At 33.8% G+C, this 25,144-nt stretch overlaps 1 protein-coding gene across 2 annotated transcripts; it reads right to left on the bottom strand.

Annotated features, from left to right (window-relative positions):
- Positions 1–7,650: 7,650 nt before the first annotated feature.
- LOC132545525 (ATP-binding cassette sub-family E member 1-like) lies at positions 7,651–22,990 on the bottom strand. 2 transcript variants are annotated; one of them, XM_060209207.1, is made up of 16 exons: positions 22,880–22,990; positions 22,356–22,495; positions 21,016–21,101; positions 20,105–20,202; positions 18,811–18,928; positions 18,168–18,305; positions 15,879–15,948; positions 13,561–13,657; positions 12,745–12,956; positions 12,269–12,418; positions 10,899–11,030; positions 10,538–10,707; positions 10,183–10,325; positions 9,794–9,916; positions 9,327–9,438; positions 7,651–8,335 (listed from the first exon to the last, which is right to left on the bottom strand). In XM_060209207.1, the coding sequence occupies exons 2-16, from the start codon at positions 22,474–22,476 to the stop codon at positions 8,288–8,290; spliced, it is 1,818 nt and encodes a 605-aa protein (XP_060065190.1). In that variant the 5' UTR covers positions 22,477–22,495; positions 22,880–22,990; the 3' UTR covers positions 7,651–8,287. The 2 variants fall into 2 exon arrangements, with proteins under 2 accessions (XP_060065190.1, XP_060065191.1); XM_060209208.1 differs by having other exon boundaries at positions 22,356–22,492; positions 22,880–22,986.
- Positions 22,991–25,144: the final 2,154 nt, after the last annotated feature.

The raw sequence follows: 25,144 nt of genomic DNA on the forward strand, positions 1-25,144 counted from the left end.
GACCAAACACTTCTATAAACCAGAGAAATCTATAGACCAAACACTTCTATAAACCAGAGAAATCTATAGACCAAACACTTCTATAAACCAGAGAAATCTATAGACCAAACACTTCTATAAACCAGATATCTATAGACCAAACACTTCTATAAACCAGAGAAATCTATAGACCAAACACTTCTATAAACCAGAGAAATCTATAGACCAAACACTTCTATAAACCAGAGAAATCTATAGACCAAACACTTCTATAAACCAGATATCTATAGACCAAACACCTCTATCAATCAGAGAAATCTATAGACCAAACACTTCTACAAACCAGAGAAATCTATAGACCAAACACTTCTATAAACCAGAGAAATCTATAGACCAAACACCTCTATAAACCAGAGAAATCTATAGACCAAATACTTCTATAAACCAGATATCTATAGACCAAACACCTCTATAAATCAGAGAAATCTATAGACCAAACACTTCTATAAACCAGAGAAATCTATAGACCAAACACTTCTATAAACCAGAGAAATCTATAGACCAAACACTTCTACAAACCAGAGAAATCTATAGACCAAACACTTCTATAAACCAGATATCTATAGACCAAACACCTCTATAAATCAGAGAAATCTATAGACCAAACACTTCTACAAACCAGAGAAATATATAGACCAAACACTTCTATAAACCAGAGAAATATATAGACCAAACACTTCTACAAACCAGAGAAATCTATAGACCAAACACTTCTATAAACCAGATATCTATAAACCAAATACCTCTACGAACCAGAGAAATCTATAGACCAAACACTTCTATAAACCAGAGAAATATATAGACCAAACACTTCTACAAAAAAGAGAAATATATAGACCAAACACTTCTACAAACCAGAGAAATCTATAGACCAAACACTTCTACAAACCAGAGAAGTCTATAGACCAAACACTTCTATAAACCAGATATCTATAGACCAAATATTTCAATAAACCAGAGAAATCTATAGACCAGACATTCCTATAAACCAGATATCTATAGACCAAATATCTCAATAAACCAGAGAAGTCTATAGACCAAACACCCCTATAAACCAGATATCTATAGACCAAATATCTCAATAAACCAGAGAAATCTATAGACCAAACACCCCTATAAACCAGATATCTATATACCAAATACCTCTACGAACCAGAGAAATCTATAGACCAAATACCTCTACGAACCAGAGAAATCTATAGACCAAATACCTCTACAAACCAGAGAAGTCTATAGACCAAATACCTCTACAAACCAGAGAAATATATATACCAAACACCTCTATAAATCAGAGAAATATATAGACCAAATATCTCAATAAACCAGAAAAATCTATAGACCAAATACCTCTACGAACCAGAGAAATATATAGACCAAACACCTTTGTAACTCAGAGAAATATATAGACCAAACACCTCTGTAACTCAGAGAAATCTATAGACCAAACACCTTTGTAACTCAGAGAAATCTATAGACCAAACACCTCTGTAACTCAGAGAAATCTATAGATCAAATACCTGTATAAACCAGAGAAATCTATAGACCAAACACCTCTATAAATCAGAGAAATATATAGACCAAATACCTGTATAAACCAGAAAAATCTGTAGGCCCATAGGCTACTTTGATGTTCTATTATCACATATAAATGTGCTGAAGTCTTCATGGTGAAATCACTATCACCAGCCTCTTGAAACTATAAATGTGCTGAAGTCATGGTGTAATCACTATGTGGATCATGGTGAAGTATTCACTATAACATTGAGCGAAAGATCAAATGTGCTGAAGTCTATTTTTGCAGAAGCCATGGTGAAGCATTCACTATGGATGAAACTATAAATGTGCAAAAGTCATGGAGATGTATTCACTATGGATAAAACAATAAATGTGCTGAAGCCATGGTGAAGTGTGCAGAAGCCATGGTGAAGCATTCACGATGGATGAAACTATAAATGTGCTGAAGTCATGTTGAAGTATTCACTATGGATAAAACAATAAATGTGCTGAAGTCATGGTGATGTATTCACTATGGATAAAACAATAAATGTGCTGAAGTCATGGTGAAGTATTCACTATGGAGGAAACTATAAATGTGCTGAAGTCATGGTGAAGTATTCACTATGGATAAAACAATAAATGTGCTGAAGTCATGGTGAAGTGTGCAGAAGCCATGGTGAAGCATTCACTATGGATGAAACTATAAATGTGCTGAAGTCATGGTGAAGCATTCACTATGGATGAAACTATAAATGTGCTGAAGTCATGGTGAAGTATTCACTATGGATTAAACAATAAATGTGCTGAAGCCATGGTGAAGCATTCACTATGGATGAAACTATAAATGTGCTGAAGTCATGGTGAAGCATTCACTATGGATTAAACAATAAATGTGCTGAAGTCATGGTGAAGCATTCACTATGGATGAAACTATAAATGTGCTGAAGTCATGGTGAAGTATTCACTATGGATTAAACAATAAATGTGCTGAAGCCATGGTGAAGTGCATTCACTATGAAACTATAAATGTGCTGAAGTCATGGTGATGTATTCACTATGGATTAAACAATAAATGTGCTGAAGTCATGGTGAAGCATTCACTATGGATGAAACTATAAATGTGCTGAAGTCATGGTGAAGTATTCACTATGGATTAAACAATAAATGTGCTGAAGTCATGGTGAAGTATTCACTATGGATAAAACAATAAATGTGCTGAAGCCATGGTGAAGTGTGCAGAAGCCATGGTGAAGCATTCACGATGGATGAAACTATAAATGTGCTGAAGTCATGGTGAAGTATTCACTATGGATAAAACAATAAATGTGCTGAAGCCATGGTGAAGTGTGCAGAAGCCATGGTGAAGCATTCACTATGGATGAAACTATAAATGTGCTGAAGTCATGGTGAAGTATTCACTATGGATTAAACAATAAATGTGCTGAAGTCATGGTGAAGTATTCACTATGGATGAAACTATAAATGTGCTGAAGTCATGGTGAAGTATTCACTATGGATTAAACAATAAATGTGCTGAAGTCATGGTGAAGTATTCACTATGGATGAAACAATAAATGTGCTGAAGTCATGGTGAAGTATTCACTATGGATTAAACAATAAATGTGCTGAAGTCATGGTGAAGTATTCACTATGGAGGAAACTATAAATGTGCTGAAGTCATGGTGATGTATTCACTATGGATTAAACAATAAATGTGCTGAAGTCATGGTGAAGTATTCACTATGGAGGAAACTATAAATGTGCTGAAGTCATGGTGATGTATTCACGATGGATGAAACTATAAATGTGCTGAAGTCATGGTGAAGTGTGCAGAAGCCATGGTGAAGCATTCACTATGGATGAAACTATAAATGTGCTGAAGTCATGGTGAAGTATTCACTATGGATTAAACAATAAATGTGCTGAAGTCATGGTGAAGTATTCACTATGGAGGAAACTATAAATGTGCTGAAGTCATGGTGAAGTATTCACTATGGATGAAATATAAATGTGCTGAACAATGGTGAAGCATTACTATGGATTAAACAATAAATGTGCTGAAGCCATGGTGAAGCATTCACTATGGATGAAACTATAAATGTGCTGAAGTCATGGTGAAGTATTCACTATGGATTAAACAATAAATGTGCTGAAGTCATGGTGAAGTATTCACTATGGATGAAACTATAAATGTGCTGAAGTCATGGTGAAGTATTCACTATGGATAAAACAATAAATGTGCTGAAGCCATGGTGAAGTGTGAAGAAGCCATGGTGAAGCATTCACTATGGATGAAACTATAAATGTGCTGAAGTCATGGTGAAGTATTCACTATGGATTAAACAATAAATGTGCTGAAGTCATGGTGAAGCATTCACTATGGAGGAAACTATAAATGTGCTGAAGTCATGGTGATGTATTCACTATGGATTAAACAATAAATGTGCTGAAGTCATGGTGAAGTATTCACTATGGAGGAAACTATAAATGTGCTGAAGTCATGGTGATGTATTCACGATGGATGAAACTATAAATGTGCTGAAGTCATGGTGAAGCATTCACTATGGATGAAACTATAAATGTGCTGAAGTCATGGTGAAGTATTCACTATGGATAAAACAATAAATGTGCTGAAGCCATGGTGAAGTGTGCAGAAGCCATGGTGAAGCATTCACTATGGATGAAACTATAAATGTGCTGAAGCCATGGTGAAGCATTCACTATGGATGAAACTATAAATGTGCTGAAGTCATGGTGAAGTATTCACTATGGATTAAACAATAAATGTGCTGAAGCCATGGTGAAGCATTCACTATGGATGAAACTATAAATGTGCTGAAGTCATGGTGATGTATTCACTATGGATTAAACAATAAATGTGCTGAAGTCATGGTGAAGTATTCACTATGGATAAAACAATAAATGTGCTGAAGCCATGGTGAAGTGTGCAGAAGCCATGGTGAAGCATTCACTATGGATGAAACTATAAATGTGCTGAAGTCATGGTGAAGTATTCACTATGGATTAAACAATAAATGTGCTGAAGTCATGGTGAAGCATTCACTATGGATGAAACTATAAATGTATGGATGAAAACTATGGATTAAACAATAAAAATGTGCTATGAAGTCATGGTGAAGTATTCACTATGGATTAAACAATAAATGTGCAGAAGCCCTGGTGAAGTATTCACTATGGATGAAACTATAAATGTGCTGAAGCTGAAGTCATGGTGAAGTATTCACTATGGATGAAACTATAAATGTGCTGAAGTCATGGTGAAGTATTCTATGGATTAAACAATAAATGTGCTGAAGTCATTAAACTATGGAGGAAACTATAAATGTGCTGAAGTCATGGTGATGTATTCACTATGGATTAAACAATAAATGTGCTGAAGTCATGGTGATGTATTCACTATGGATTAAACAATAAATGTGCTGAAGCCATGGTGAAGTGTGCAGAAGCCATGGTGAAGCATTCACTATGGATGAAACTATAAATGTGCTGAAGCCATGGTGAAGTGTGCAGAAGCCATGGTGAAGCATTCACTATGGATGAAACTATTGTCTATGGATTAAACAATAAATGTGCTGAAGTCATGGTGAAGCATTCACTATGGAGGAAACTATAAATGTGCTGAAGTCAATTCACTATGGATATATGAAGTCATCAAATCCACTATGGATAAAAAGTGCTGAAGTGTGAAGCCATGGTGAAGCATTCACTATGGATCAAAACAATAAATGTAAGGAAGTCTCAAAATGTTAAAGTATTCACTATGCAATAATTAAACAATAAATGTGCTGAAGTCATGGTGAAGCTATTCACTGGAGAAATTCATGTCCCAAAATAAAACGTATTCACAACTATTAAATGTGCTGAAGTCATGGTGAAGTATTCACTATGGATAAACAATAAATGTGCTGAAGTGTCATTCATTATTGTAAATTGCTGAATCTTCAGAAAGCAGGATCTGTAAACATTGTTTCATTATAGTATTTTATGGATTGAAACAATAAATGTGCTGAAAATATTTTTTTCATATTTTATTGACTGGAAATGTTGCTGTATACTAATATAAATAAAGACTTGTATAAAGTTTCGAACTCGAAATTGAAAGGGTACCGGATATATCGGTGCCGGAATTAGTCTCATTAATCAACACAAGGATATGAATATTGATGAGGAAAAGTCACGTGATACGTTCAGACGCGGTCAGAACCAAAACAAAAATGGAGGAAGATAAATGCAATCGATACTCTTAATATCCTGTATGGAAATCATCTAACGTATGTATTGATCACATCTTCCAATTCTTAGATATGAAACAAAAACGTGCAGATTACGAGAAAAACTACGATTAATTGAGAGGCCCTCAAACGGGGGCTACGATACGGTAACGAGCATAGAGGACATCGCGAAATGGATCTATCTAAAGCGAATATTCGATGATAAGAGTATTTATGAATATGATTTTAGAGTGATACTATAGGAGAGAGCCAAATAGAGAGCGATACAGAGTATGAACCAGCCATCTTCCTTCTTTTCGCCTCAGAGTCCGTCAAAACACGTTTTCTTCCCCGCTTCCCTCGCACGCTTTCTGCCATGTTGGAAGACGGCAGATTTATTTACAGTTCTTTGCGCATGCATCAGAGGGTAGGACTTCCCGCATAATTATGAATAAGCACCGAGTCGTTTCGAATTCTGTTTTAAATCTATTTATTACGGTAGATTGGTAGCGATTTACTTTAAAATTGCGGTATTACAGGGTTAGAACTTTTGCTATTCGAGAAAAATAGAAAGAAAATCATGATTTTTTTAAATATAAAATAATATCGGTCGAGGAGTGGGTCTGGCTCTTTAAATTCAAGGTGGTTATTTGTAAGCCATTTCGTTTCCTGATCTGTATAAAATAAAAAAAGGCTCAACTTTCGACGAATGGGAATCTTTGTGAAATCTAAGAAAATCCACCAAAACTTGCCAACAAAGAGAAATAACCTTATCTTCTTGGTGTAAATCCCAGATTTCCTTTCGTGAGCTGCATTTTTTTCTGATCCATCTCAAAATCAAACGGGCACAGCTAATAATGAAGGTAAATCTTCTTATGAAATTTGAGAAAGATCATCCAGCACTTCAAAATACAAGAGGTCCTGTATCGCTCACCTGGCTGTTTTTTTCTTTCTGAATTGCTTTATCGAATCTAAAAGAAAAAGAAATTCCAAAGGCTTTGATATATTTCCAAATTGAGTCCAACCCCTCTGCCCCAAGGGGTCAACAAAACCATTTTATAAAAATCTATTAGTGCCAAGATTGCTTAAGACAAATTTACGGAAGAATCCCGCTTTTCCTACAGAGAAAAACTTTTAAAGAATGTGCCCTTCCTCCCCAATTGGGCCATGTTTCTCCCGTAGGAAGGGGCAGAGACCCACTGCATGTATTAACTCATATGGCCTGAAACACTCATCTGGCTTTAATTGCTAAAGGACAAACTAAAGGAAATGGAATTGTTAATTTCTAAGCAAACAACGCTATATCTATTTCCCCATAAGATACAACTTCTGTCCTTAGGTGGTCAGCCAAACCATTCCTGCTTCCTACAAAATTATGACGGAAATGAATGAAAGTTAGAGAGATCCATTGAGTACTTCTCAAGAATAAGATAACCACCTTTCAGATACAAAATCCAAGAATGTCCCTTATTCAGAGGGGTACAACAGAGGGCCAAGAGAAACCTTTATACCAAAATTTGAGGAAAAACCTAATGATAACAAACTTTCTGGATCAAAATCCAGGACATCTCAAATTCTGGGGACCATGGGAGCCATACGAAATTTGACAAAAAAAAAAAAAACAACACAAAAACATCCAGTACTTCTCCAGAAATAGTAATAACAAACTTTCATTGTCAAAACGTGGTCACCTGTCAGCCATTTTGTTTTCTGATAAGTCTTAAAAACAAAAGGCACCGCTTAGGACCAAGGTGAACCTCCATATGAACGTTAACAAAGATCCATCCAGTACTTCTCATGAAAGAGTGATAAATATTATTACTGGACAGGGCGACATAGGGCGAGTGGAATAGAACCATCGGCTCAAAATAAAACAATCAAATCATCTTGCACAGAATAATTTAATAAGTCCTGGTAACAGTTGATCAAAATACAAATTTCATTTGTCATAACATACCCAAAAGGTCCCATCCCTCTCAATAAGTATAATAGAAAACAAAATGTCCACAAGACAGTTCTTATATAAATCACATTTATCTGTCAACAAAAGGGATCAAAAGCACTTTGATAAAGGGTTTACAAGTTTGAAGTTTGGAGAAAATTTTGCTGTTGATAAAGATTTGTTGATTCAATAAATTTCTCTGAGGTGGAATCTCTGTCAAGGAAAAGTCTTGCAGCAGTGGCCCTCTATAAAGATAACTGCACAATTGTAAGTTATTGTGCAACTGTATATATGCAGCAGTGATCCAGAGCCAGAAGCAATGTCTTTTTTTCCCCCAAGTCCACAGATCTAAGAACAGAACTGTTGGTAATGATGTTGTACAGGTTCAGACCAATCAGTGTCACCATCCTGAGGATCAACAGTCCTAAAATATCAAAACACTAGCTGCTTCACAGATTTAAAATTTATTTTCAGGTTTATTCGCAGGTTCATATCCAACAATTTTTCACCACCAGAAAGAGTGAAGCAGTCTGCCTTTAAGGGAGATAAGCCAGGCCATTAACACAGAAGAACAGCTTCAATCTTCAAGGAAGAAGTAGTTTCCAGTTTTCTTCTGCTCGGAATCCTGAAAATCAGATAACAAACAAAAGTAATATTTACTTGATGCTTCAATCTACTTCAAATTGGAACTATATCCTGAACATTAATGATAGAAAACTCAATATCAAGCAATTAAAAAACTTTGTGTTACTGCAGCTAAGACATAACCTTCCAACCAGAAAGACTGCACTCTTGGACAAAATCTGTATGGTGTTAATAAATTTTACAGATAGTGTTTCAATGAAAGTTCGGTCATGCTCCTAAATACATTATTTTACAAAAGTCACTCACTATTTCAATGCCTCCATTAGAGATTGAAAGTGGGACCTTGGACTTACTAGTCTTACTCTTAACTGACAGAACACAAAAGACATTGTAGTATTAAGTGATACACTTGCTAACAGAATAGAGATTCTGATAACACAACCAGTTGAAGATTTGTGTACACTAAGGAATGAAATAGTGTAATGAGAAGGTAAACAGATTATAGGCCATAAAAGTACCAATAATACTTGGTCATAAACGTGTGAGAGCCAGTAGCCCCCTTCGTCCCTGTTTGGTAGTGGCCTGCTTATGACAAAGTGTTCAACATATTTTTTGCAGTTTCAGCAGGCCAATTTAGTACTAGTAATAGTTAAACATTAATAAACACAATTTAAACACATTTATAAAAAGTACAAAACAAAAAATGCACACAGTTTGACAGAAATATTTTGAAAATGTGAACAAGCCAAACATTTTGATAATATCATTATTAAACAAGAGGCCTGGTGGCTCAGGTGACCTAAAAAAAATCCTGTGCCACTGAGATTTTGTTTTGTCTGATAATTTGCATTTTACAATGAGATCCTGTGCCTGGGCATGGTAAAGTGAACATCAAAACTTACATACTACAATATCTTTTAACACCTGACATTTGAACATCCTAAAGAAAGGTTTGTAATGCATGCTTGAATTCTATATTGTATGTGAATACGCATGACGTCTTGATTATCTTCCGACTAAGATGAACCTACCTTGACTGATTTACGTTTGTTGATCCTCGGTCGATAGTTGTTGGGGTCTCTTCTGAAGGTGATCTCCAAGGACATCAGGAATTTGTTCATTCCATTCAACAATGACTGTGGTCTACAAACAGACAAGTTAATCAGTGTTTTGACTGCTTATCTGATATAAAATCATTTTAATCACCAAATCTTACAATACTTAAATTTTTATCTTTCCTCTTTTCATCTGATACAATACTGAAATCACCTTATAAACACTAACAAGACCTAGACTAATCACTTTCTATGAATTCTGATTTCACTAAACATAAATCTTCTCAGTCTTGTTTAAATATAAATACAAACTATAGATTAATTTTGCTAGGGGTAAATTCTAATCTACGACACTAATCAACATCAAGTTAGGATTTATAATTCATTTATATTTCATTAACTTAAGCAAGTAGAAGCCATGATGAATATTAGAAAAAACTAACGCATTGGCCCTGGTTTTAATGCCCGGATTTCCATCAAATACTATCACACGGTCAGCAAGATAGGTAGCCATGATGAAATCGTGCTCCACCACAAAGGCAGTCTTCTTAGCATGCAAAATAAATCTGTAGCAGAAAAAAGAAACTATGAAAAATTGATCAAAAATAATATTGAAACTATTTCAAATAATCTGTAAAGTTTTTTTGCTTCTAATCTTTGATGACTAAATTATTTCTTAATAAAATATTAACATTTTCTATTGAGTATAATTTATAAGGTGTCTGAAATAAAACACCAATTCTTTGTAAGGAAATACAAAATTTAAAGTGTCATCTTAACCTATTTTTTCTATTAAATGTAAAGTTTTGTATATAAGGTGACTGTATCGAACCTTTTGATAACTTTAGCAGCATGAAGACGCTGCTCTGAGTCGAGGTAGGCAGATGGTTCGTCTATCAGGTACACATCAGCTGGTTTTCCAAGGCATAGGGTCAGGGCCACCCGCTGCAGCTCTCCTCCAGACAAGTTCTGTACCTGTGGTAAAAGTGAAAATTTGTGGTTTAAATTTGTACTCAGCACTGTGCATATGTCTTTATTCCTTCTTCATCATATACTGATAGAATTTGAATGAATTGGAAATGTATACTTTTCTCCTTCCATTTCAATGGAAATGAAGCTGAACAACTTAACAACAACTAAATCTTCAGTAAAGATGGCTCCAAAATTCTAAATGTTGAAATGCTAACCTCTTGGTCCATTATGGCCTCAATAAGCAGGGGCTTCATCACATCAGTGACAAACTGAGGATGAATATAGGCATCTCGTATCCTTTCATGTAGCAATTGTCGTACTGAACCTTGCGATTTTGGACTAATTTTCTGTGGCTTGTAACTCACATTCAGCACTGGACACTTTTCTAAAACATCAAGAATGAAAATGTGTTTTATGGATACAATTAAGATATGATGCTTTCCTACAATAAAGATATAAAATGTTACGCTACAAACTGCCATTGTCTTCAATGTTACTTAATGGCAGTGTTGTTTCTGAAATCCATATTTAATATAATATAATATAAATTTAATTTGCCTACAAATTTATCTTTACCGTTTGTATCAGGTTCCAGTTTGCCAGCCATCATTCTTATAAAGGTTGTCTTCCCTGTACCATTTTCTCCCAACATCACAATAATTTCTGAGTCAGTAAATTGGCCTTCAACAACACTCATTTCAAAATTACCTAAGGAAAAAAGAACACATACGTAAGTTTAAAATATACTGAGTAAATCAAATTTCATCCTCTCAATTTCAAACTTTGATTGTCTTAACCTCTCAACATTAGAAAGCACACAGTCAAACTTTCCCATAATCACTGAATATGACCATGTCATATTTTTACATATCACACAGGCAATATAGCTGATTGTGACATCACTTAAAATGACTAAATGACTTAACACATTCACAGATCACTGCTGGAGCTAACTTCTTACATGCCAAACTAGAAAGCACACAGTCAAACAATTATCCCATAATTGCCTGGTTTTTCACTGAATATGACCAAGTCATATTTTTACATATCACACAGGCAATATAGCTGATTGTGACATCACTTAAAATGATCAATAAAACGTCTGATTATTTATTTTATGCATGTTACTTTCTGATAAACGATCCATAATCATTCTTGTACATGTTATTTATTGTTATTTTGTAAATAAAACAGAATGAAAATGTTGTGTTATTTTGTATATGCATGGGTCACACAACATGTGACAAAGTCAAACAAAATATAGAGCAAACATGACATCAATTCTGGAAACTATAATAAATAATCATGTTTGGTTCATTTGCTTGGCTTTTAAGAACACAAAGGAGATATGATATGAATTGTCAGAAGGAAAAAAGTGTCATTTCCTCTATATCTCTGTAATGTCCGCACCCCCTTTTTTGGATTGATTTTCGGTGAAAAAAAGTGCGGACATTACATGGGTTTTTACGGTAGATATGTTCATTTCAAACCATATTTGTTTGAAAAATTTATCATGCAATAAAAAGGATCTTAAAATTGTTTCCATTGATATGTGAAACTTGTCGTGATATTTTTCATTTTAACTCGCCTTTAAAAATGAAAACTTCCTGGACTTGTTTCATAAGTCCACTCATGTAAGATCTCATAATTATGTGTGTGGTATGTAAAACCGAGATATTGTAAATATTGTTTTTTTTTTTTTATCATTCACATTAAATTATGCATTTTTTTCAGTGGAAACACATACTTCAAATAGTAATAGAAATAAATTTACAACTCGACAAGCATGAAGTAGGAATTCTACTTCTTTCCAAATGAGGGTAAATGTTCCATCTTCAATGTGTATTCCTTGCCTGGTGTAAGTGGGAAATGCCTGACAGAGTTCCCTTCATAAAAGCGACCCTCACCTTCGTCCGTAGAAAGTGTAATGCATATTCAATACTTACCAAGCTTTTTTGACATTGTTGGATACTCGTAACGACGCATCCTCTTAATCTCCTCCTCCATTGCAGTTTCAGCCACCTTGAATGTTAGTGAAGATTCTCTGAATCTTAAATTTTCCGTAGGAACAAATCCATCAAGAAATATGTTTATACCTGAAAGCAAATAAATCTTAAAAGTAATTTGTTCAGAAATATGTCTATAATGTTCTTAATATGGGCTAATAACTATACTTGTTGGTAGTTGATGAAAAATAATATAATAACATCTATTGGGTAAGTAAATAAAGAGGCAATGGGATGAGAACACCAAATGTCACCAGAACACTAAGGTGCTCTCCAGTAAGGCAACGCATTGTGATAGGAATTGTCACGGAGACAAAACACAAAGCACCCAGTGAACAACCATTCAGTAATTTATTGTAATTCTATTGAAAAGCAACAGACATGGAGTGGTTATTACCTAAGAATTTTGTACATACCTTCTCGCACACTGAAGGGCATAGTGACGACACCATATGCTCCTGGGACACCATAGAGACAGCATATAAAGTCTGACAGATAGTCGAGGACAGATAAATCGTGTTCCACAACAATAATGTACTTTGTTGGGGCAATGAGGTCTCGAATTGCAATAGCAGCTTTTAATCTCTGTTTTACATCCAGGTAACTAGATGGTTCATCAAACATGAAGCTACAAGCAAAATATATTTCATCATCACAAATCTATTAATCTTAAAAACGTATCTCACATATCATTACTACAGCTATAAATTCACTGATTAAACAAAACAGTGATGTACTTTTCAGGTCAAACAAAATCCCAGTATGATGGCCTATGCCTGTGAAAGCAAACTGCAGACTGATAATTGAAAAATACCATTACTTCTCTTCAAAACTGAAGGGGGAAAATTAATTCATCTCATTTTTAGCATGCTGCTTATTGGTTTGAAAAATTTAGAAGCACATGAAAAGTTGAGTTGATCAGATATCTTGTACCTATCAGAGTAGACATGTACTACCAATATCAGCAACAAGGTTTCGCATTGTACCCAGTGAAACTTTTATGAATGATTCAAATTTCTTCATGTATCAATTTTTTTGTCTAGTTCTGAATTTCATGCCTGTATATTACTACTAACTTGATCCTTTATAAATGGAAATTTTATAGATCAAACTTTTAAAGATATTGAAGTTTTTCACAGACCTGTAGCTATGATCACACAGTCATTGACACCTCATGATTCAAAACATTTACCTGTACATTTACCTGTACTGAGGAATTATATCTTACGTACATGTCTGCTTCCTGTATACACACAATAGCACAGGCAAATCTTTGTAGTTCTCCTCCAGACAAAGCTTCTACATTTCTGTCTCGTACATGAAGCAAATCTGAGAAAATCAAATAACAGTCAAATTAATTAACTTCTGTCAGAAATGTCTTATCTGGTAACTTGTACAATCTAACACATTGGAAGGATTAAAGAGAGTGTCCGCATGCAAAGTTTTTTCCCGGATAACATGCTAGTTCCTAAGTGTTGGATCATAAAGGAATTGCCATTTCCACCAGTGTTCTGTAGCTTTAAATTTTTGTACCTAGTTGTTATCAGATTTCAATATTTGCCAGGCCCATGGCGACATATAAGTGTCATTAATGAATTCAAAGAATTTTTTAACTGTGACCTATGACCCTATTCTGATGTCATGATGAAATAAAATGGCAAAGACATAAGGATATGCATTTGGTACTGATCATGAAGCCTCAGATATTTGGAAGTTTTTCACCACAGAATGTCTGTATGTGAACAGCATTACCAGATTCATCCCTGGCTTTGTAAAATGCACATTGCAACAATGTACAACACTTGAGATAAATAACTGAAATTATGTCAAGTAATGCATAAACATGAAAAGTACTAGAGAATAAACATTTTACAAAACGTTTCAATGGCAATAAAATACTGTACTGGTTATATTTACAGGGATATTTTTGCGATTTCGTTGTCACAAAAACTTAATCCATGAAATAATGAGGCAGGTGTGTATTTGTTGTACTCTTAAATTCAGATAGCGAAACTGTGAATTGGTTGTAATTTAGATTAAAAAGCTTTAAAACCAAATTGTGAAAATTTTGACCAGAGAAAATAACCAGCTCTACGGTAGTCTAAGCATTTCTCCATGTAAAGTTAGTGAAGATCAGAAAGTATATTCTGTATACATAGCGAAAAAAATAAAATGTTATTATAAATAATTTATCACCAAAAATCAACTTTCCGTTTCTAATAGTTTAAGGCTGTTTCAAAAAGACTTCAGTTAAATTGGAAATTCACACCATGATTGAGTCTGAATGTGAACAGCATTTCCTTTTCTTCATCATGAGTCACTCTATACAGGCTTGCATAAAAACCATAGTGTCAGTATGATATTTTTCCATTCTCATTTACACTACTTTTCTGTATACCATCTCCCTTTTTAAAAATAAAAAAACAAAAGGTTTTTATTTCAAATTCTAGAAGTATTTTTCACAAAACTTACAAATAGGGGTAAAGTGTGATTTCGTTCCTTTTTGTGCATGTTATACAATCTTAATACCTAAATATAGGGCCAGAATCTATAAATTCAAGGCCTTTAGGGCACTGTATGTGATTTTCATCAAGATCATCATCTTAAACCTTTTTCAAATATTTGGTGTAGTCAATGCAAAGCATGTCCAATTTGATATGCTTTGTAAGAGAATGGAAACAACGCTTTGGATTGTCCCCTATTTTTCTTATTTTAGACATCTGCAGTCAAAATATAATTAAAATGTTGAATTAATAACAATTTTCAGTCTTCTCAATTGGATGTTTATGTTTTACAATAGATACAAGAAATATCTTTGATATGAAGAAAAAATTAAGGACTTATTGAACTGTAAATTCTGGATCATATTATCAGACTTTATGGACCTAGTTTGTAAATTCAAGACTAAAAGTTCAAATTTGACCTCAGAATAAAGGAAAATCACATCATAACAAGTCAGAATGTGAACAGCATAATCCAATCATCAGTGGTCATATAAACTAATCACATTGTTTACTGTTGTATAAAACACAGGCTGGTATATAGGGATTTTCAGAAAAAAAAAAAAAAAGAAATAAATATTTTCACACATTTCAAGGATAAAGGTAAGGAAAATTTATTCACATTTTGAAATCTCTGCAAGTTTGGATTAACAATATTACATCTCAGTTAATGGTATTCAAATCAATAGTTAAGTTTTAAAATTTGTCCCTAACTCAAGTAGATAAATAACGAATAATGGGAAATCCAACATTCCTATGTTGAATATTGTGGTAGTCTCCTTAATTACAACAAAACCCTACCTTTAACTTTCCGAGATTTAATGTGGTTTATATAATTCATAAAGATCACATGATAAGAATGTTACTCAGTGAATACACCCAAGTAACATTTTGCCTATGAATATGTGGGCATGACTTATTGTGACGTTAGTTATGGATAATGAAACAAGGTCACTATGAAGAACATAGATAGCTCCATTATCAACTATCAACACAAATAGGAAAAGAAATTGTTTCACACTGGTGACGATGTAACCCAGCCATCTTACCTAACTGAGCACACACTTCCTCCTGGTTTTTTTTGTCATTCTTCTTATCCAGAAGGAATTGTACAGAACCCTACAACAAAAACCACTGATGAGAAAACATGCTATATACATTACAATGCCATAGCTACTCAAGAAACAGTAAACTTATGGATATCAAGTCATGGGCAACACTTCATTTACTAACATCATATCTCTACTGACTCTATGGAGTCTCAATGTTTTATTGTGCTCTGTTCAGTATCAATATTTAAGCATTCAAACTTGATATTTATCATAAAGGTCAAGAAATTAACAGATACACAATCAATGGTTAAAAAATCCAGATTTATCTCAAACTCAAGCTTTCTGGGATACCCTTGTATGTAACGAAAAGGAGTCTCATTTTCGGGAAAAGTGTTTCATCATGAACATCTGTATCCATATTTAATCATGAACTCCATAGACAAAAATATAAACTGTATGGTTGGTGAAACAAGTTTGAAAATGACATTCTGAAGATTTATTCATCAAACATAAAATCTAAAATATATTGTTGCTGCCTTAACGTTATCAATATTTTTTTTATTTTCTACTTTTTTCTGCCTTGTTTTTGTTTTATTTTCACTGTTTTTTTTTTCATTTTCCACTATAATGATCTAGTTTGTATACACATATGTACAATTGCAAATACCTTGTTTGTACCTAACAGAAAGCACAGACAATTAAGAATCTGATGGAGTCTCACTTTCGGGAAAAGTGTGTCATCATTAACATCTGTTTCCATATTTAATCATTAACGCCACCAGATAAAAAGCTTAACAGAATGGAAAACTACCTGGAATTTTTCTAAACAAATTCGACAAACATTTTTACATTGCTGCTTCTCTTTAGTTTTGTGTATTTTTGAGTTGTTCATTGAGATTTCTATTTTTCTATAAATACTTACCTATTTAAGCCCAGTCAACAAATAATGAATAATCTTTCCACTGAATTTGAAATATTACTTTCTCAAATGATCAGTTAATAATACTGTGAGCCCTTTTGTATCGAGATTTATTGAGCTAATTCAGTACTCAAGGCACACAACTTCTGTAAACACAAGTGTACAGTTATTACTTGGTACTTTCACGAAATCGCATGATTACTCCACAAACGTAAACATCACCCATGTCTGTACCTAGATTTGAAACATCTCAACTAGCATCCACTCAATATCCCTCTCAACAAATAAATCTTTACTCTTTAAGACACTTTGAGACAATTTGCTTCTGATACCATCTTAAATGCTATTATTGGACTTGTTGTAAAAACTACAATAGAGAAGAGTCTGATGGAGTCTCATTTTCGGGAAAAGTGTGTCATCATTAACATCTGTTTCCATATATAATCATTAACTCCACCAAATAACTATTGAAATAAACTATTACTTAAATATATCAAGGTGAAGAAGTTGGTTGATTCCATGCCATCATGCATACTCTCCCCATGTTAGTGCTAATATGCTTCATGCTGGTCATTTGAAAGATGGAGCAGTGCTCCAGATAGCCTGCGTGAATGCGTTTTCACGCACAATATTTCTAATTTCACGCTAGGAAAAAAATAAGATTTGCGTCATTAACCCGTGCGAAATCCTCTAGAAAACTCAATAATCAAACAGACACTTATCAAGTGCTAATATGTGATTATAAACCAGTCGCATAGCAAATATGGCGCTGTCAAAAATGTTTACAAATTCAGTGTTATAATAGGTCACAGTGTTGTCAAAAAGTTATCTGGAGCACTGATGGAGGTCACAGTGTCCTATTTAAATCTTCTACTGGTTGTGTTATAAGAACTACTATGTATATAAACAAAAAGTAAAACTAGAGGGAAATGTGAGGCTCAAAGGTTATAACATTTAAAATTTTGATGAAGCACGTTGGGACCTACCCAGCCAGGGAGAGTTTTTTATTCGACAGATGTTGCAAGAACTTCCACTCATATTTCACCTTACTAGAAATGTCCTAATAGTAAAGGTTCTGCCTTATAACTAGAAAAGTGTCAAGACATGAATGCTACTTGAATACTCTCATATAAATTCTATCAAAGTTGTAGCCATGTTATTAAATCATGAACTCTGCAATAAACCATGAATAAGTACTTCTTGAACAAATGTCTACGAAACACATTTGCTTCTTGTAAATGAACAAATAAAACCGTTTTACATGAAATACTGGTCGATGCATATTTCCATAAGTTACACTGAGAAGATTTGATCATTTTATATTTGTGCCACAGACACAAATAAATAATTTGGGTTCATTTTATTACCTTGACTGCTTTGGGAATCTGATCAACATACTGAGGTTTTGTTACAGCTTTCAAATCATCTTCTAAGATTTTGGTGAAGTAGTTTTGGAGTTCTGACCCTCTAAAGTATGTTAGGATCTCTGTCCAGTCAGGTGGATCCTGTAACAAAGGGAGATAACTTTGATTACGAGAGCTGACAGGCAATATCTGTTATTACAGCCTTTCAGTTGACCAGGGTGTATATTAATCCGAATAAAATCCCAGTAACATTCAGATAGAACAAATTATTGCCTTTGTAGGATTAGTGATGTCTGTTTATAATTCTATTTCTCTTTATAAATCAATTTAAGCATTTAATACTTTTTTTTGTTTTGTAAGAAATAAAATTCATAATGTTGTAAAGTTTTCAATAAAAGAACTCCAATTTTCTGTATAAAAAGGAAAATATAGAAAATTAAAGATCAATGTAGCTCTCCAATTTTTCTGTTTAAGATTCACTCTGAACAATTTTGTGTAGCTTTACATGTGTAGGTGTATGCATCAAGGAAGAGCAATCTAACAAGTGTCCATTATACACAGACTCCAATCAATTTTCTTTCAATATCTACATAGTCATATTTATGCAAACTGATGTCTACAATAGAGTGAAATTGTAATAACTTGCATTAAATTTTCCAAGGTTGGGTTTCTGTTTTCCAGCCAGAATCTTCAGTGCAGTTGACTTGCCTATACCATTGGTCCCAACCAACCCCAGCACTTCACCTGGTCTTGGTATCGGCAACCTGAGAAACAAAACAAGATTTACATAACATGTCTTTCCTGTTTCACTTTGGTAGTATGATCATTTTTATGTGTCCCTTCTCCAATACCAAATTTCATAATTCATTTTAATTAATATGTTACAACCTTAGATGTCCTCATATTTAATTATGGACACATAGTAAAACATCAAATGAAAATCTTCTAAGTTCTTCACTTCTCAAAATTCCCTGAAATATTGACATTTATACCTCCCAAAATATCACTTCTCCTGAGGAAGAGGAAAACTTGTGTGATATTTTACAGAAATTATTTCAATATGACTTAGCTAAATCTGAGGTGAATAGAGGAAGCCATAGACTTTGTAGTCAATTCTCAAAAAAAAAAGTTTTTTCACAAAAATACACACAAACCCTACTTCCATATCACTATCAAGCACAGAGAGAATCTGTAAGGTACAGGTGTAGTACTAATACTCGTGAAAAATAAGACGACCACAAACAGAACTTGACTTGACTTGCATCTTCTTCAACCAGGCCTGCCTTAAGTGCCATCTTTATCAAATACCTGTTGATAAAGCTCATTGGTATTCAACTTTTGGGTCCCAATCTTTTAAAATACAAACATATAAACCTCTATATAAAGAACACCAGCCTTTAAAGGTCACTTTTCTTTACTTCCAGGAATTCTTTTTATGAACAGGTTGATAAGAAGAAACTAATTACTGAGCTCTGAAAACAAGTTGACTGGAACTTGGGACCAAACATGTCATTTTCAATTCACTATCCCTATCCAGCTGTTAGAAAACTAGTGGAAACTGATAATTTCTTGAAATTTTCTAAGTTCAAAGGTCACATAACTCTGGAAAACATAATTTGGAAAACTAACCAAATACCAAACTGACCTGCATCTTCTCTCACGATACAACTACATATCAAATTTTAGTTCAATATCGCTGTCCATTTTAAGAATCAATCAGCAAAAACCATGCTTCACAGAAAGAATGCAAGAAAATCAAACTGCAAAGGAATGAAGATAAGGAGCAACAGTAATTGTCATTTCATGGTGGGGGTAAGACAAACAGATTATTGCTTACATTTATTTGAAAAGGTAAAATGAAATTTAAACATAGATGGTCAGTTCCATAAAAAAATATTGAAGGAATCCATAGTCTTGATAGAACTGAAACACAGTTTTACCTGTGTAGTTTAAAGGAGTTTGCACTGTATCTGTGAGTGGTATCCTTCTCCAAGTTGCTGGGAAGGTTAATGATAGAAATAGCTTCAAATGGGCATTTCTGTAAAAAAATAAAACATTTTTTTTAATGATTTTCATGGACCATGTAAACAACCACAACTTCAGGGCCTTGTCAGGGATCACTTGCAAATATCTAATATATAAGACTAACTTTAAACAAGATAGTCTTTTAGTACCTCCATGGTCTAGTGTAATTATACAAGGAATAATATGTTAACATTATTTATTCAAATGCCTTCACTTTGGGAGAACCTGTGACCTCTGGCTCACTTGTTTAACACTCAACCGATTAAACTAAAGAGAATTTCTCTCCAGCCAAATGGTACAAATTGTGACTGGTATTTTACCAGGTTTACATATGATCCACAAAATTTTACTGAAATGTGTCAAATAGCACATCCTTTTCATTACATTCTATTTAGAACCTAGATAATTGAATGTTGATGAACTCCATGTCTGCAACAAGACAAAAGTGAAACATGACTGAAATAGCCAAGCTACAGTCAAATATTTACTGTGTCACAAGGTTATGTTTAGCTTAATGTACAACTATATGAGGAGTAAGAAATGTTTAAAGTCCTTTAAAATCACTGACTTTACATTTTATACTTATTCCTTATAATGTATCCAAATACATATATAAAATCTCATGTCTGTTGGACTTCTCCTATAGCAGTAACATAGCTAACAGCAAAGAGGAACCAGGATATTGTATGAATAGATATCAGTCAGTAAGGATCTACAGAGACATTCTAATTTACTGATGTTACAAGGGAATCGAAGTGCCTACTGCCTTCCCTTCCAGTGTATAGTTTTGATGTAAATGTTTGAAGCCAGACGATGACAAACTAACCTTTGCACAAATACCACAACCTATGCATAGTTCTTCTGATATGAATGCAAGCTTATCTGCCGGTGATACTTCTATACACAGTTTCCCTGTAAATAAAATAATAACAAAATTACAGCCTACCTATTGAAAACAATGTATCAGAGAGAATGAGCATACATCCTGAATAAGGAATCAGGGATGGTTCAATATATGTTGTTAAAATATGTTTGTTATGAATCTCTTATCTGCTTCATTACACACTTTAATTTGAAAAACAAAATTTGGAAATGATTGAAGTATTAAAACCAATATTCATTATGAAGAATGCATTACATGTAATTAGCACAGACATTTCAAGATATTTAGTAATAGAACACAATAAGTGAGCATTGTATTTATACAACCTACTGTTAAAAACACACATCTATCAATTATCACTGCATCATTTCTATCAAGAAATCTTTGTTACTCGATCTGGAATTTTTAAAACTATTCTTGAACTTGTGTGTATGTATCTATCGCCAGAAAATAATTAACAAAATACAGTAGAATTAAAAAGAAACCTGTATTTTAAACCACAGAAAAACTTAAATCATAGCTGTTCTGTCCACCTATCATAATGTTTAATCATTTCTTTGGTACACCAGTATTTCAAATCTGATTTGAAGAATGAATATTCAATTAGATTTTATTTTTCAATGAATTAGGATATTGATTAAACACACTTTATAATGACATTATTAATTAAACAAAAGAAATAATCAAGAAAATGAGAAACTCTGTGTTAGAAATTAATGCTTCATTCACTCAACCAAATGTTTTGTAGGAAAAATATTACTGAAAATGGATATTTTACCAACTTTATCTTGTCCTACACATTTAACACAGACAATCTGAATATAATGACTTCGGTAATAATATGGAATTTTGTCTAAATGCAATAAATGCTCTCCAAGAAAAAAGCAACTCTCAAATATTTTCATTTTAAGTGAAAATAGAATACAGTATATATACTTTAAGATTATAAACAGTTTAATGGAATGTTTCATTAATAGAGCACATGTGGGAAGGGACAACAATGTATGTCGATGAATCAATTGTAAGTGTTTTTATATAAACATATTAATCATTGTATACTAATTCTCTATGGGGATATTATATTCCATCATGACAGACTATATTGACTATTATCACTTTATCTAACTAACAGAAATTCAAGTAATGATCAAATATCACCTACTTCGAAAAAATTTCAACTCGTCCAATAACTGATTGAGTTTTAATTACAGTAATCAATGGCAATTTTTCTGATTCCCTGAAACTTTTTTTTCGGTGCGTTGTTATTTCTTATTTATACATACCCATTCTGACAACAGGACATGCCTTCTTGCACTCCTGTCGACATTTTTTTGGCTTGCATTTGTCAGTGCTTACAATGGCAATACGTGTCAATTTGTCCGAGGTTGCACCTCCTTTTGACATGTTGCTGGATGGGCAACTGCTGAAAAATAATGTTTAAATACATTGTTGATGTACTTTTATGATTTATAGCATTAATTCTATAAATTTTAGAGCATCTATTACAAATCCCTACCATATGTTATATATTCAGCATCCACGTCTTGTCTACCTAGACACTTAAAAATGAAAAATGCTACCAATGAAATGACCAAGAAAACAAAACACTAAACAGACTTTTGAAAAAGATAGATAGTAAGTACTAACAGACAACAACATCTCTATAAGGACATTTAGTTTCACCGGCTACTCAATCGTGTTTTTGGTTGTCATATACGTGGTGAAGAAAAAACAAAAAGTATGGCCTGTTTCAGACTTCAGGAGAATTTGTAATAATATAAATCAATTTTCATCATATGCTACCTACCAATTGTCAAAGATTTAATATAGTACACTGTTCCGATTTAAAAGTTATGCGTAATTTATTTTCCCACCGTCGTGGCTGATTCGGTGGGAAAAAATGGCCGCCTCCAGAGGAAGCATGCTGCTGGCGTAATAGATGTGATCCATGTTATCGAGACGCTTAATTGTCAATCTAATACAGTTATATATGAAACCAAAAAACGTATATTATGTATTTATGGTATATATCTATATATTTTTACACGCGACGACGTTATGGGTGTTAAAGACAATTTATTTGAGTAAGAAAGTAACTTTTTGATTCGCATTTCAAACACACAAAAGACGTGATTAGATACCGGAACAAATGTTAAAGGGGGATAACTCTAATAAGTTGCAGGAAAGTACTGCATTAAATTAAACTGATCATCATGCATCTGTTTCCTGGCCAAAGCCTTATTTTTGAAATACATGAGCCGACTGATGAAAATACAAAGTGGTCAACTGTATCAAAATCTAGATGGACAGATGCATTAGCCTATAAATGAAATAAATTGTTGAAGACCGTGAAGTCCACGTTTATATTCCGTAAAGGGTTATGCTGAGTCCGCCAGTTGTGTCTGCCACTTGCAATCTTGAAGATTGTACAAAAGGTAAAAAGTGAATATTTAGACTAAATTTAGATACATTAATATAAGAGCCGAACAGTGAATTTTACTGCGCTATATTCCTAAGACTCAATTCATGATTTGAATCTATTCCGAATGGGATGATGGCGGCCATGGCCATCCTGATTGAATGAAATCAATTTGTTCGTAAACGACAAACATCTTCTTTATCCTGTTACTGGCGCTGTCATTGTCGGAATACGCATGCCACATACATTTTTGCTGTATTCGACAGCTGTAGGTTAGCATTACTTACTTATGTTGTCTCTGCCTGCAGGACCTGTTGATCCTCTATAGGCAGCTCCAATTTATCATAATTTGTGTTTGTTGTCCTTCTGATGTCTGCTCCATAGTTTTCCGTGTGATTATATCTCAGTGAGTGTTTGTTCCAGTAGGCGTCTAGTCTATTTTTGAATTGGTTTGTTGTTGTTGCTCTCACTACCTGCTCCAGGAGGCTATTCCAGGTATCCACTATCCCGTGTGTGGAGCCGTATTTCCTGATGTCCCAGTTGCACTACTGTTTATTGAGTTTTAGTGAATTCACCCTGGTATTCCTGGCTGTATTGAATTTCAGTAGATGTTCAGTTACTTTCTTATCATATATTCCCTGTATTATTTTGAAGACCTCGATCATGTCGCCTCTCATTTTTCGATATTTAAGTGTTGGCATCTTTAAGTGTTTTAATCTCTCTTCATAGTTCATGTCTTTTAGCTGTGGTAGCATTCTTGTTGCCCTTCTCTACACATTCTCTAGTAGCTGCGTGTCCCGCTTTCCGTATGATGCGTGAATTCGACGGAATTAATTTCTGAATTCACTTAAAAAGTACGTTTAACAATAAAACAGCGGCTGTTGAATTAAGCGATTTTATATGTGTAATTATCAAGCTTATTTACGAAAAATTCATAAAGTTTTAGCCACATCAGACGAAATTTGGAACTATATTTCTGCACGGAAGAATTATTTTGGCGTACGTCATTAGGCAAAATTCAACGCAACGTCATGCAACGACAGGTAAACAAAGATTGAGCAAAAAAGTGTCGAAGTTTGGATTGTCTGATTTGCAGTCAATGTTGCAGGATAGGTAGAATACATAGCGAGGTTGAAGAGAGACAAAATGCAGCTTATATTTTAAGACACTGACCAGGTATTATCTATGTTTTCTTTCCTTTGATAATCAAAACGCTACTCTCGGGCGTCGGAAATAGTACATTAAACAGAGTTGTCTCCCTTCCCATATCTTTCCAAAGAAAATCGTATGTTCCTTGAAATAGCCTAGTTCAAGTACCTCTTGATTTTTTTTAAAAAGAGATCAGAGATTTTTAAAGAGTGATCTCCTAACATTCTGTAAACTTTGCTGTGATGTACACTGTGTCTTGCTCTTATTTGAATATGAAGAAAAGTTAGGACTTAATTAATTGATACATTTAAGAACATATTTGTTTACAAACCTAAATAATATTTCACGTTCAAACTAATCATAGTTTGCAGAAAATAATGTCAGTTGGGAATTAAACGGTTTAATTATACAAACATAAAGAGCTATTAACATCATTTATAACAGAACTACTGACATTACAAAACAGTTCGACAGACACCGTATTCAAATCAACCAATCAATATC

Source organism: Ylistrum balloti, unplaced genomic scaffold (genome assembly GCF_031769215.1).
Source record: "Ylistrum balloti isolate Yb309-2 unplaced genomic scaffold, AGI_CSIRO_Ybal_v1 Utg369850, whole genome shotgun sequence".
Taxonomy (NCBI): domain Eukaryota; kingdom Metazoa; phylum Mollusca; class Bivalvia; order Pectinida; family Pectinidae; genus Ylistrum; species Ylistrum balloti.